This window comes from Oryctolagus cuniculus, chromosome 1 (assembly GCF_051225735.1).
Source record: "Oryctolagus cuniculus isolate XC-2025 breed Fujian yellow rabbit chromosome 1, ASM5122573v1, whole genome shotgun sequence".
Classification (NCBI taxonomy): domain Eukaryota; kingdom Metazoa; phylum Chordata; class Mammalia; order Lagomorpha; family Leporidae; genus Oryctolagus; species Oryctolagus cuniculus.
In genome coordinates this window covers 185249912-185264098 of record NC_142867.1, presented here as the reverse complement: position 1 = coordinate 185264098, position 14187 = coordinate 185249912, and the positions used below count along the sequence as shown (strand labels likewise).

General features: G+C 45.0%; 1 protein-coding gene across 6 annotated transcripts in view; it reads left to right on the top strand.

Moving 5' to 3' along the window:
* Positions 1–14187, top strand: part of LOC100340625 (cyclin-dependent kinase inhibitor 2A) — a 26978-nt gene extending 12791 nt beyond the window's left edge. For 4 of the 6 annotated variants that reach the window (XM_089317851.1, XM_089317847.1, XM_089317845.1 and 1 more), the window contains exons 2-3: positions 10989–11283; positions 13954–14187. In XM_089317851.1, the coding sequence (XP_089173977.1) occupies positions 10992–11283; positions 13954–13979 (318 nt within the window). In that variant the 5' untranslated portion in view covers positions 10989–10991 and the 3' untranslated portion in view covers positions 13980–14187. The other 2 variants (XM_008252921.5, XM_002707963.6) reach the window with 2 other exon arrangements.

The window sequence follows — 14187 nt, the reverse complement described above, 5'->3', positions numbered from 1 at the left end:
TCTCCATTTCATGCTAAAGCTACATTTTTCTCCTTGTGAAAAATAAATAATTAGGGTGGCCATTAAGCTGCCACTTGGGATGCTCACATCCTTTAGCAGACTGCCAGTTCAAGTTCCAGCTACTCCTACTCTGCTGCTTATCCACCTCTCTGCTAATGCACATGGGAGGCAGCAAATTATAGCTCAAGTTCTTGAGTCCCTGCCACCTATGTGAGAGACCTAAGTGGAGTTCCTGTCCTCAGCCTGGCTCCCATCTAGCCTAGCCCTGGCTGTTGCAGGCATTTGGGGAGTGAGCCAGCAGATGCAAGCATCTCTCTCTCTCTCTCTCTCTCTCCCTCTCTCTCTCTCTCTCTCTCTCTCCCTCTCCCCTTTCAAATAAATAAAAGTAAACAGTAAAAGAGAAAATAAATGTTAAATTCCTTGACACTTTTCACCTAAGAGTGCTTCTTTCCTATTTAAAAGACTCTTATCACCCAGATTTGACACTGAAAACTCAGAATCCTTACCCGGGGACACCTTGAGGGAAATCTATTGGCTGGGGTCAACAACCATCTCTTGCTGCACCATTGTTACATTAGCACTAGAATTAAGTATGTGCTCAAGGAGACAAACTAGGTGATGCAGCTAGGCCTAGGACCCTCATTTCTTCATGTTATTGTGTTTCCAAATTAAAGGGGTACATGGAATTATCTTTGATGGCCTCTGTCTTCCATCAGTTCCCTACTGCAGCTAGCATCCTATCCAATAGCCCATTTACACAGGCTTAACAGAGCTATGGCTAGAAGCTCCACCACAGGTTATACACCTTGCTCTGATAAGCTGTTTCCTAAGGAATTCCCCTGCATTATGGGGTTCTTTCTAGATTCTGAAATGCGCCCCACCCATGCCCAGTAACACAGGTCTGAGGTATCAAAGTATGCATCACCCCAGTCTCCCTTTCCCTACACTGTTCATTTAGCCTTTCCTAAAGAGCTCATCTGGAATGAAGACAACCTTCCTCCTCCAGAGAAGCAAATGAATGGATGGTTTTTGCCAATACATACTCTTGACTATAGGCCCTTCTCTCTTTATATCCACAAATTTTAGCCAAGTGCCTGATACTTTTTGTCAAGCAAAATTACGAATGATGATTCTGAGAAAAGCAACTCCTATTTGTCTACAAATTTGTTGCATTAGAGTAATATATGACACAGTACAAAAGTCAAATTTCAGAATGTGAAAAGTCACTCATGGGGCAGGCACTGTGGAGCACAGAGTTAAACAGCAGGCTGTTCAAGTCCTGGCTTCCCCACTTCTGATCTAACTTCGAAAATGAGCCTGAGAAGCAGTGAATGATGATTCAAGTACTTGAGTTCCTGACAACTGCATAGGAGACCCAGATGGAGTTCCTGGCTCCTGGCTTCAGCTTGGAACAGCCCTGGCTGCTGTGGCCATTTGTGGAGTGAACCAGTGGATGGAAGATCTCTTTCTTTCTTTCTCTCTCATTACTCTGCCTGTCAAATAAATAAATAAATAAATAAATCTTAACAAAAGAAAAAGTCAGTCACATGCCCATCTGAGTTCTTCATCAACAGACTTTTCTATATTCTTCTAAAAATATCTTATGTATATTTTATTTTTAACCTCAGACTTTATCACCGAATGATTATTTTTAGTAACAATGCTAATATTGAAAATGGAAAATATATGTACACATCTATGTATGTTTATATGCATGTTTTTAAAAAAGTTTTTGTATATTTTATTTCACTTGATATAATAATCCCATGAGGTGTAAAGGATAGAATAAAAAAGAGCCCATTTTGGAGATTATAAACATGGAAGCTAAAAATTAATTAATTGGAATGTTTGATGCAGGCATTTCTCTCTCAGGATTTTCCAGTCAAAAATGAGATCATTACATATAGCAGTACTGTCATTTGGTCCCATCCAGAGCTGTTTCTCTGACTCCTTTTCCTAACAAAAATCATCTTTCTTATTGCATGGAATAGTTGCATAGCATACACACCCTTGTCAGAAGCAGATTTCTAATTTCAGAACACTGCCTTCTCAGATATCTTTCTGTCTCTGGTGACATACTGAATTTGTATTCATGTCTAGTATTAATGTTCTTTGATTTGTAGAGTTCTGGAGTAGGAGCACAATCATAGGCTTTCTGTCACCTAAATAAGTATTCAGATGTCCCTGTAGGTGTCATGGTCTCCACTCTAGCTGGACCCTCCATTCTGATTAAAAAAAAAAAAAAGTCTGTAGCCAGGCCAATCTATCTTTCCTCATAAAGGGTATTCCAATCCTGCATCGTTCTCAGACTTCCTAACCCATCTTCTGACTCTGCTAACAGACCAGCCTCCTTGGTTGTGGAAGGAAGCACCTCAACTTCCTCCCTAGCTCTGACCTTTTCTCCCTCTTCAAATCTGCCTGTATCTTCTCTATCCAAATACATGACCACCCCATGCCCGTTGGATTCTGTTTCCTTCTGACCTTTTAAGTAGGTCCTCAGAAATACCCTGTCTTGCCCATGTCCTTAATCTCTTTTTTTCTCTGCTAACTGCCCCATCTCCTCACCTGGCACTTTTCCTTCTTACATGTGTACTCAGGCCTCTTCCACCTTCCCATCTGCTTTGCTTCACTGCTTCACTGTACATGGCCTTGAACTATTACAGCTGAGCTTGGAAAGTGTACTCCATACCCATTGTCTCCAGCTTCTTGCTGTCACACTTACTCCTACTTTTTCTTCTTAATCTCTGAGTGGTCCTTTGCCTGCTTCTTCTTCTTCTTCTTCTTTTTTTTTTTTTTCAGGCTCTTGTCAAACATTCCAACTAATTAATTTTAATTTTCTTAAACATCTTTGTCTTTGTATATGTTCTTCCCTCTGTCTGGAACATTTTTCTTCTTTTCTGTCTTTATACTCCTATTCTTTTCTTAATACTGGGCTCAGCTCCCAGCATCCTGGGCATCTGTCTGCACCACTACAAAGGATTTTTTTTTAAAATTTTCTTATGGAATCCTCCGCTTCCTTTTGCTCTTCTAAGGGCTACATATGATGCCTCATTGAATCCCACAACAACCGTTTGAGGTAAGTACTATTGTTTCTCCAGTCATACAGATGAGACATCTGAAGCCTAGAGACAATAAGTAAGTTTGCTCAAAATTAGAGAGAAAATAAGTAGAAAACTCAAGATTGGAACCCAGAACTCATTTTTAAAACCTACACTTGCCACCATTATACTCTCTACTCAACATTTGCACCTCTTGAATGAATTAACAAACTTTTTTTTGCCATAAGTGAGTGATCAGAATTGAGACAGGTTCAAATTTCATAGTATAGATTTTCAAAACAGCCAAAGCCATGGAATTCTCAGGGAAGAAAATAAATATCAAGTGTATTATAATTCCATTTTACACATGTGAAAACTGAGGCTGACATAACCAGCGGCAGGATCATGGGCTTTATATTTTTTATTTCTCCAGGGATGTTAATATCAGTTCTGAGCTATTATAAATAAACTGGGAGTGTGGCAGGTTTTTTAAAAACTGGAAAAGTTTCACACAATTATTAACTATTCACACAAGATTTATAATCAGTAATGGGAAAAGTTTTTAGAACCAAGAGGCTGTACCCAAGAGTGCCATAATCTTTGGGGAGCTCTATTGGAAGTGCCTGAGCTACTGTATACAGACTCCAAAGCCTGTTCTCGATAGCTCCAAAGCATTCAACCTCCACACCTGCTATAATATGCATTCTAAAGATGTTTTTAAATGGTTCCATTTCTCATTTCCGTCACCAGTAGTCTGATACATTGTACAAGCGCTGAAAGAATTCAGCTCTTCCATAGCTGGGTTTCAGAGTGATCCCTGAATTTCCTAGAGGTTTTATTCAGAAGTACATGAACATAATTTTTTTTAAGAGGGATAATGTATTAAGTTGTTCATTAACAGTCAGGGCTATGCTGATCAAGTCACCGTTTCCCATAGTGTCCATTTCACTTCAACAGGTTTCCTTTTTGGTCACGAACATAATTTTTAAAGAAATCATTACACACTCTCATTTTTGAGGAGAGGATCTATAGCTTTCAATGAATTGTTGAAGGAGTCTACTCTTCCCCACACCCAAGGTTAAGAACTATTAATTTAGTGATAGAAACTTATTTTGATATTGGTCTAGAAGCCATACAGTTTACAAGGGGAGTCTATTCCTTTCCTCATGTATTCACAACCAGTATTTTCTCTTCTCCCTCATAAAACACGCTAAGGTGAAGTAAAAGGATCTTATGGGTTTTGTATCCACAGTTTGAATTTTCCACACCATTGCTACCCAGGTACTTGAGAGGTGCCGAGAGGAAAATACAGATGATGCAGTGAAGTACAGTGTGCTTTTATAACAGTCAGTATCCCACAGGTGTGTGTGTGTGTGTGTGTGTGTGTGTGTGTTTAAAGATTTATTCGAAAGAGTTACAGAGAGGTAGAGACAGAGAGAGAGGTATTCCATCTGCTGGTTCACTCCCCAGATGGCTGCAAGGGCTGGAGCTGTGCCAATCCGAAGCCAGGAGCCAGGAGCTTCTTCTGGGTCTTCCATAAGGGTGCAGGGGCCCAAGGACTTGGGTCATCCTTCACTGCTTTCCCAGGCCATAGCAGAGAGCTGGATTGGAAGAGGAGCAGCCAGGACTAGAACCGGTACCCAAATGGGATGCTGGCGCTTCAGGTCAGGGCTTTAACCTGCTGCACCACAGCGCCGCCCCCCCCCCAAGTGTTTTAATTGGCATCACTTTATTTTAATTTATATTTTAAGATATTTTATTAAAAAGAGAAAGAGGGAGGGGGGAAATGGAAGTCCCGTCCAGGGGTTCAATTGCCAAGTACTGGGAAACAGCAAGGGCTGGGCCAGGCTGAGGCCAGAGGCAGGAACTGCACTGGATCTCCCATGTGGTGCCAGGGACCCAAGTACTTCAGCTGTCTTCTCTGCCTCCAAAGGTGTCCGTTAGCCGGGAGCTGGAATCTGGAGCAGAGCCAGCACTGGCATCATTTTGCAAACTGAATGCTTTGCTGACCAAACAGCAACTGAAAGTCCAAGGCATTCTGGATCTGCTGGAGAAATCAACCAAGGATTGAAAAGTAACTGAAACAGAGCAGGGTTATCCGGCAGGCCCATTAAGCACGGGCTTAAGCTATCGGCAAGGTCTGAGCCACCTAGTTCAAAACATAAAACATATTTAAACTCATAAAAGTAATAATCATAGGGAAAAAAAACCTAACTGTATTTCCTTTCGCTTGCTATATATACCCTAGTTCTGTTTACCTTTTCATCAGATGAGAAGGTGGGGGAGGGTGTCCGGTAGGTTGAAGTCTCTCCTCCAGGGACTCCCTCCCCACTTCCCCCATGTGCCCACAGGCAGAACTCTGCCCCACTCGTGCCAAAGCCAGCCCTTCCACAGGACTTGGCCCTTGTACCAGCAAAACCCTCGCTCCCTACATCCGTTTCACCGGGGAGAGGGGGCGGGGCGGCGCGGGCTGGCCGACTCTGCAGAACGAGTGCTCAGGGCCCGACTTCAGGCAGCCTCGCTCGGCGTGGACGCCGCGCGCGCGAGCCCGGCGTTGAGAGGGGGAGCGGGCGGTGCGTCCTTTAAAAGAAGGAACACCTCTCTGGCCCTCCTCGGCGGCGAGGGGACGGCTTTGAGAGTCTTCTGATTTTAAAAGAGGAAGCAATACTGTGCCTGCGATACCAAACGCCCTGATTCGAGCGTGGCAGTTAGGAATCCCGCGCGGTTTTCTAACGCAGGGGCTGGGGGCGGGGCAGGGTATACTGGGAGGGGAGGAAACGCGGGAGAACAGCTCTCGCTCGGGGACCCGCGTGGCACCCACGGTGGGGAGGGGACAGGTGGGAAGGGGCCCGAGGCGTCCCCCTCCCACCGCCCGCTTCCGGCTCCGGGACGAGCCCCGCCGTGGGGCGACTTCAGGGGTGTCACGTTCCCGTGGCGTTCAAGCGAATGGCGCCTCCTCAGAGACACGTGAGCGGCGCCCCCTGCAATGGAAAGCCGCGGCGCTCCCGCGGGAGGAGTCAAGGACAGAGTCTGGGGGGCCTCTTCCGCCAGCCCCAGAGGAAGAAAGAGGAGGAGCGAGCGTAAGGTCCGAGGGTAGGGCAGCCTCTGACTCAGGACAGCTGCGGAGGAAGGGTGGCAGCGAGGGTCGGGCGGCACTGGAGCCGATGGAGCCTTCGGCGGACAGGCTGGCCACGGCCGCGGCGCGGGGCCGGGTGGAGGAGGTGCGGGCGCTGCTCGAGGCCGGAGTGCCGCCCGACGCTCCTAACCGCTATGGTCGGTCGGCGATCCAGGTAGGTGCGCGGATGGGCGGCCGGAGAAGCGGACAGCCGGGGGCTCTGGAGTGCGAGGTTTGCAGGGCTGCACTACCGGGGAGCGCTTCGATGCATCCGTCTTGGGGAGTTTTCCCGTGGAGCAAGGAATCAAAAACTTTCTCCTGGCGACCCCAGTGGGGTGGCGGGTCGGGAAGCCACCGAAGCAAAGAGCAGGCACGTGCGCTGTGGAGTTCTAGACTGCTGGGACGATCTGGCAAGGGGGAGCGATTTTATAAGATCTAACTCTATCAGGTGCAAAATTCACGAACGTTGGGGATGAAACGCGAGTTTCAAAGCCATGTATTTTTAATAATGATTTGCTGGGACTTCTCAGCCCCAAACTCAAAGGCCCCTGAATGGTGTTTATCCTCTTTCTCAATAAAGGGGGATTTCGGTGGAAATCGGATAAAATACCGGTTGGAATTATTCAAAAGTAAATATATACGCTACTTATTTTAACTCTGACTGAGGTAATCTGTACTTACTATAAGAACTTGGGAAATGAAGACAAATATGGAGAGAAGCATTACTGTGATCTCGCTTGAGATAATGTATAGTTACCCTTTGGGGATATCTCCTATTATTCAGGGTATTTTTTGGTTTTTATGGCTTAACTTATTTGGGATTGTTGAGCAGTGTCATTTCTCCCCCTCTGCCCTCTGGTTTGGGCCGTACGTAGATTGTTTTGCTCTTTTGTCTACACCAACTTCCTAAATTTCAGTCTAAAACCAAATTCTTACTGGCAGTCACCACCCTAGTTTTATCCCTGGTGGTCAAAATGAGTTCTGATTCATAAAGAAAGAAAACTTTTATGAAACGAATGCGTGTTGCAAAAACTCCAGCACAACAAAGACAAAGGAAAGTAATTCTACATGGAATTTCACAAATGAGTTCTCCTTTCCTGAAATTATGCTACATAGGATAACTTTTATATATTTAAAATATAGATATAAAAATAAAACCAGAAATCTTTAAAACTTGAGATTATTTGGGATCTGAAGTATGGAGACATTTTGAAACTGAAAAGTTGGGTGGTTATATAAGAATGTATGCATAATAATGTGTGCACCACTCATAATATCACATCTCTAAAATTTTGCCAGCAGCATGGAAACAATTTGGCTTTGTAGTTTTAGAAGAGACCTTATTTGATTAAATAAAAAAGGCAAATTTGGTTGGATGATTCTGAGTTTCTTAATAGGGAGGAGAAAGGGAAGATAATTTCGTTTAGAACCCTAACCAAATTTATGTTTAACACAGAAATACTTAGTTTATAGAAAAAATAAAGAAATAAATTCAAGTAAATTTCTTATTAAATTTATTTAATCACCCTCCAAATATTCATTTAATTAATTCATTCTTTTTGCTTTTAATTGCTACTATGGTTTGAATATTTAAATGTGTGCCACTTTTCAATTTTTTTCCTGCAACAAAACATTAAAAAAAGGTTTAAGACCAGCTTCATGACCAAAATGAAGGACTTTATAATATACCCAAACAGTGCAGTGCACTGTTTTTTCTTTCTTTCTGTTACTGTAATTTAGTTCACTTACATTTTCTTCTGGTCATTTTGAAAACTAAATCAGTTTCACTTTCTTCAAGGCAGGATTCAACAGCTACAGTATAATTTATTATGTCTCCTTGATTTACACGAATTAAGTAATTCATGTTTAATGGACAGAACATGACTAGAAATAAGTAATTCCTCTTTACACAGTCACTATCTTTGGGTTAATATAACCAAACAGTGGTTATCCTGAAAGAATTCTCTCTCTCCCACCTCTCCATTCAACAGTCAAATTGTAAAGCTGCTGTGATTTTGGACACCATTGTAAAATTACTCTTTGGGAATGGCTTTGTTTCAAAGATGATTTAGGAATCAGAGGTGAGCATTTTCCATTTAATAAACTCTCCAATCATAAGCTTAGAAGTGTTTTTCCTCTCTTCCTCTCTGTCCCATATTGAACTGCAGTTGGAAGAGCTGAGTCCAGTCTCAAAATGGAGGACTGTGATGTGCAGGAAACAGAGCATTTGAGGAAACTGTGGATGGGTGGGTGTCCTGATCTTTTTGAAACTACAGTTGATAGTTGGAGAAAACACTTTAAGAATAGGGGCACACTCACAGACTGTAAAGAGAGACCCTGAAACGAAACATTCCAGGGGCTTTGGTTTTGTGGCTTTCTCTTGTGTTGACGAGGTGGATGAAGCAGTGTGTGCTTGATCACACAAGGTTGCTGTACATGGAGTGGAACCAAAGAGAGCTGCTTCTAGAGAGGATTTGGTAAAGCCTGGTGTTCATTTAAGAGTGAGGGAGATTTTTGTGGGTGGTATTAATGAAGGTACAGAAGAATCTAATTTGAGGAATGTGCCAAGATTGAAACCGTAGACGTTTTGGAAGACAGGCAGAGTTGGGGAGGGGAGTGGAGAGGAATTGCTTTTTGTATCTCTTGAATGTCATGATAAAGCTGATAAAAATTGTTGCTCAGAAATAGCACACTATTAATGGGCATAGTTGTGAAGTGAAAATGGCCTCTTTTAAACAAGAGGTGCAGTCTGCCGCTGGATCACCAAGTGGCTGTGGACATGGATCTGACAACTTTATGGGTTGGGGAAGAACCTTTGGAGGTGGTGGAGATAATTTTGGCCATGGTGAGACTTTGTTGGAGGACGAGACTATGGTTGTGGAGGTGGCAGCGGCAGAGGAAGTTATAGAGGAGGTGACCATAGATATAATAGTTTTAGAGGTGATGGTAGCAACTAGGGCTATAGTCCTTGCTATGGTAGCAGAGGAGGCTATGATGGTAGTGGCCCAGGATATGGAAAGCAAGGTGGTGGATAGGGTGAAGGAGGAGGATATGATGGTTACAATGAAGGAGGAAATTTTGGAGGTTCTAACTATGGTGGTGGTGATTGCTACAATGATGTTCGAATTTAGAATGAACAACAGCAATCAAATTATGGACCCATGAAAGGGGGTGGTTCTTATGGTGGAAAGGTTATGGATTTGGTGGTTGAAGAGATGGATAAGATAGCAGAAGTTTCTAAAAATGCAGGGGGGAAAAAAGCAGAAAATGGCTACAATTCTTAGCAGGGAAAGAACAAGCAAGGAGTTGTCAAAAAGTTCCAGGATTCTTTGAGACATTCATCCCAAGTGTGAAAATCTGCCACAGAAAAAATGATGATTCATAGTCCAAAAATGTTACTGCACCTTAAACAGGAAACCCTTCTTGTTCAGGATTGTCATAGATACAGTTTGCAAAAAAGTGCAGTTATTGATTAATGCAATGTAGTGTCAACTAGATGTACATTCCTGAAGTCTTTTATTTGTTGTAGTTTTGTCTTTTCACTACATCAGCTATATTGCCCTGTAAACTGTAGCAGTGGTACCAGGAGTGAAAAATTAAGGACGTTTTAACTTTAACAAAAGAAGTGTTTTCCTTTCCTACTGCTGTAACTAATCATCACAACCGGTGACTAAAGCAAAACCAAAATTATTATTTTATAGTCGTGGAGATGAAGATTCCAAGTTGGGTCCACAGGCATTGTGTGGGAAGCTCTAGGGAGGGATCTGTTTCTTTGCCTTTTCTACCTTCTAGTGGCTCTTGGCTTGAAGCCCCTGTGTCTTCTCTCTGACCTCTGCATCCATGCTTATTTCTTTTATGAGAATATTGTGATTTCATTGGGTCCACCTTGATAATTCAGGATACCCCTCAAGGTCCTTAATTTAAGTAGGGCAACTATAGATAATCATAATGTACTGTATGTTTCTCTAAAATATAAAAGAGCATGAAATAAAGGATGTTTAATGTTTTCACCATAGAGAAATATTAAATGTATTTGGAGATACGTTTACATGGATCAGATATTACGCAGTGAATTCATGTATAGAAACATCATGCCACATAATACACAGTATTTTAATGTGTCAGTTAACATTAAGAACACATCATATGGTGCCAAATAAATATGCACGATTAGGTGTCAGTTAAGTTTTAAAGAATTCCTTAATTTAATCGTATCTGTGAAGTCTCTTTTGCCACATAAGGTAACATATTCACAGCTTCTAAGAATTGGGACCTTGACATTGTGAGGACCTTATGCCACTTACCACAGGAAATGAGTTTTAACACTCAAGGAAGATAAATAGGTATATTTATCTTATATATACTATAAATATATATAAATATATATTTTGTTACATAAATATAACAAAAGATTTTTTTCAGGAAGCATGGTGCTTTGTTGGCTTTTAAAAATTAACATGTCTTGGTTTGGATATATAGTAATGAACTAAGCAAAGTCTCCATGCCTTCACATGGTTTCATTTCCAAATGAGAGGGAAAATACAGGCAGTCAGACCACCGTAGTAAAAGGCAGTTTGTCCCTCACTGTTTTTCGCTTTGACTGTCTGATAGTGTTCTGCTTGTGGCCAGAGCTCCGCAAAAAGTTGGAGAATACGATGCAATCCAGTGTGTACTGAAAATGGGATGGGTGGGAGAACTGGAGAAGGGTGTTGGTGACTGGAAGCCAATGAACGACAATTATACACCGTGCCTGGCATTGGTGTCTGCCTAGGAAGGGATACTTCACAAAGTCCTGATCCATACACTAGCCCTGACCGCTCTTCCCTCTCGCGCAGGTCATGATGATGGGCAGCGCCCGCGTGGCCGAGCTGCTGCTGCTCCACGGCGCCGAGCCCAACTGCGCCGACCCCGCCACCCTCAGCCGACCGGTGCACGACGCCGCCCGGGAGGGCTTCTTGGACACGCTGGTGGCGCTGCACCGGGCCGGGGCGCGGCTGGACGTGCGCGACGCCGGGGGCCGCCTGCCCGTGGACCTGGCTGAGGAGCGGGGCCACCGCGACGTCGCTCGGTACCTGCGCGCCGCCGAAGGCGGTAACCACGCCCGCGCAAGGGCCGTGGAAGGTACCGCAGGTGAGGACGGATGATGCCAGAATTCCAACACAGAGCTCCGGAAGCTCAGTGCGCTTGTTTTCAAGAAGGCAAAGTTGAGCACGGGAAAGCAGGGTCTGGGCTCTCAATGCGGCTCACAGAGCCTAAGGCCCGGGAAAACCCGAGTCTTGCCAACTCGCAGCCTAGTCAGAGCCGCAGTCTGCGGAATCTGGGTTCGTGAAAGCCCGTCCCACACCCCGTCCTGCCTCTGCCACCGCTCAAATCCCCCCCCAACCCCCACCCACGCAGCTCAAGGCTAAACAAGACCTTGGAGGCTAGAGGTCCAGCTAGCGCCCCGGCTTCCTCCTGCAGGCTAGCTAGTGAGCCGCATCCCCTCTCCCGGGTCTCAGGTTCGGCGTTCGCATAAATACATCGCGGGACCAACCGCTGGATTTCCAAAACCGGTTCTGCAGGGTGTCTGCGTGAAATCCGTCATTCTCAGCTCAGTTGCAAGATTTTACTAAATGCGACCCTCCGCTTTATGCGGTGGAGAGGTGCAGCTTTCCACAACTCCGCAAGGGAATTTTAGGGCCTGTGGGATGGCGACGTCCAAATCTGCACATTCGGATTTGCTGCACACTATGGGAGGGAGACGGAGCTCTCCTCTTGCCCCTGTTTTTTGCTTAAGCTTTCAGTTTTTTGAGAGACCAATGAATGAGAGAAATGGGCCTGGGGGAGGATTTTTTTTTAAATCAAAATAGATATGAGAAGCGATGTACGACAGCAACACTAATATTTAAAGGTAAAATATGACTTTGAAGAGACTAGAATTTATGCTAACTCAGAACTAGGGCTGTAGGCTCCCTGGGCGTTAGCAGAGCCAAGGCGGAGGCTTGCGCGCTCCGCTGAGAGATGCTGTGCATACTGAATGCAGAACCCTATTGGCCTTGGGCGTGAGAGGCGAGATCTACTTCAGTGGCGCAAGCTCTCTCCTGCTCCAATCGCAGCTTGCGTCCAGGGCACTAAGTGGAACCACAGAGTTGTAGCCAGGCAGAGTTGACGGGGAGAAAATAGTTGACTGAATTGTTCCAAGGCAAATGAATAAACTGAGCGACCCTTAATAACCAAGTCGAAGCTATGTAGCCAAACACACCCTCCTTCCTGTCCGTCCTTTTGCCCCCAAGCTCTCCAAGCACAATTACAGTCTTGCCTAAGCGCCTGCGGGGGAGTGGTTCTGGGACCCTCCACGAATACCAAAATCCTCTGATGCTTTCAGTTACCATAAAATGGGATAGTACTTGCAGGTAACGCATGCCCATTCTCCTGTTTAAATCATCTCGAGATACAATGTAAGTGACCTACTGTTGCTTAGGGAAAACAAAAAGACAAGTGTGCACCTGTGTAGTACAGATGAAACCATCCCAGGCCTCGCTGCATTTTCCATCTGGGATTGGGTGAATGCGCAGATAGGAAGGTAAGGATATGGGGAAAAGGGACATCATTCTTTAGTTAAGATGCTGCTACACGATCAGCCCATCTTAGGTGTTGGGGTCATAGAAGTAAAAAGCAAAACCAGAGACCTGCCCTCACAGAGCCCACATTCAGGGAAATCGACTACAACGATTAAAACAGTGTATTTCTAGAGAGTCAACGTGTGAAATCCAAGGCGGTGGAAAAGTGTAAACAGGAAGATAGGCTAAAGAGTGGCCAGAGACCCTATGAAAAGAAAGTAGCCGCAGACGCGGAGTAATTCTGAAGTTTGAGACTGAAGATCCGGGATGGCTGGGGAGACCGAGGGAAGTGCAGTGTGTCTTGGGGGAGAGTGGAGGGGAAGGCAGGAACCAGGTCGTGTAGGGATCTTGCCTGTAAAAGAAAGGAGCAGCCACATTGTTCCAGAAATGATAGGAAGCCACAAGCGGGTTTGAAAGAGGGGGAATTGAGGCCGGCGCCGTGGCTCACTTGGCTAATCCTCCGCCTGTGGCACTGGCATCCCATATGGGCACCGGGTTCTAGTCCAGGCTGCTTCTATTCCAGTCCAGCTTTCTGCTGTGGCCCGGGAAGGCAGTGGAGGATGGCCCAGGTGCTTGGGCCCTGCACAGGGAAGAAGCACTTGTCTTGGGTCTGCGCCCCGCCCCGTTGGCCTTAGCGGCCATTTGGGGGGTGAACCAACGGAAGGAAGACCTTTCTCTCTGTCTCCCTCTCTCACTGTCTATAACTCTACCTGTCAAATAAAAAAAAAAGTTAAAAAGGGGGGGGGGAATTGAAACCAAAGTTTCTCCTATGTCTACCTTCCCCTGGACATGGAAATAGGAGTGCGCTTTGGTGACACGAGCTCGCTGGCTGGTTCTGCACCCTGTGTAAGAGGTGTCTGGAGCCGCAAGAAGAGCGAGATGACATTTTCAGCTTCCCCCTCCCCCCGCACAAGCAGTCAGTAAGAATTGATCACTAAAGTAGAAGTCTTTAAGCCCTCGGGCGAAGCCCCGCTCAGAGCCCGGAGGGCAGTGACGCCTTGCTCCACCAAGGAGGCTTGGGAGTGCAGTGGGAGCTGACAACATTTTGGAACTAATTGGCAGGTCCTGTGCTTTGCGCTTAGGAAGACAAAAGCCACTCGTGTCCTCAAGTGCCTGTATAACGGGCGGGGACTGGGCGGGGAGAGGCTACAAGTCCTCGCTTTCTGGTTTCTAATGCTGCTTTTCTTTCCATCCTCTGCAGACACTCCGAACTCAAACGATCTTTGAGACTTCGCGACGCTGAGAAGTCCAGCATCGAAGCTGGATCAGAGCTATAACCACCCCCACCTTATGCAGTTCTTCCCTGCTTTCTTAGCTCCAACTTTTTAAAAGCGCTTTTTTTAAAAAAAAAAAAAAAGTCAAATGCATTTTTACACCGATCTGCCTTTCCTGACCCTCATTTATATATCGGCATAAACTGTTTTCAAAAACACAA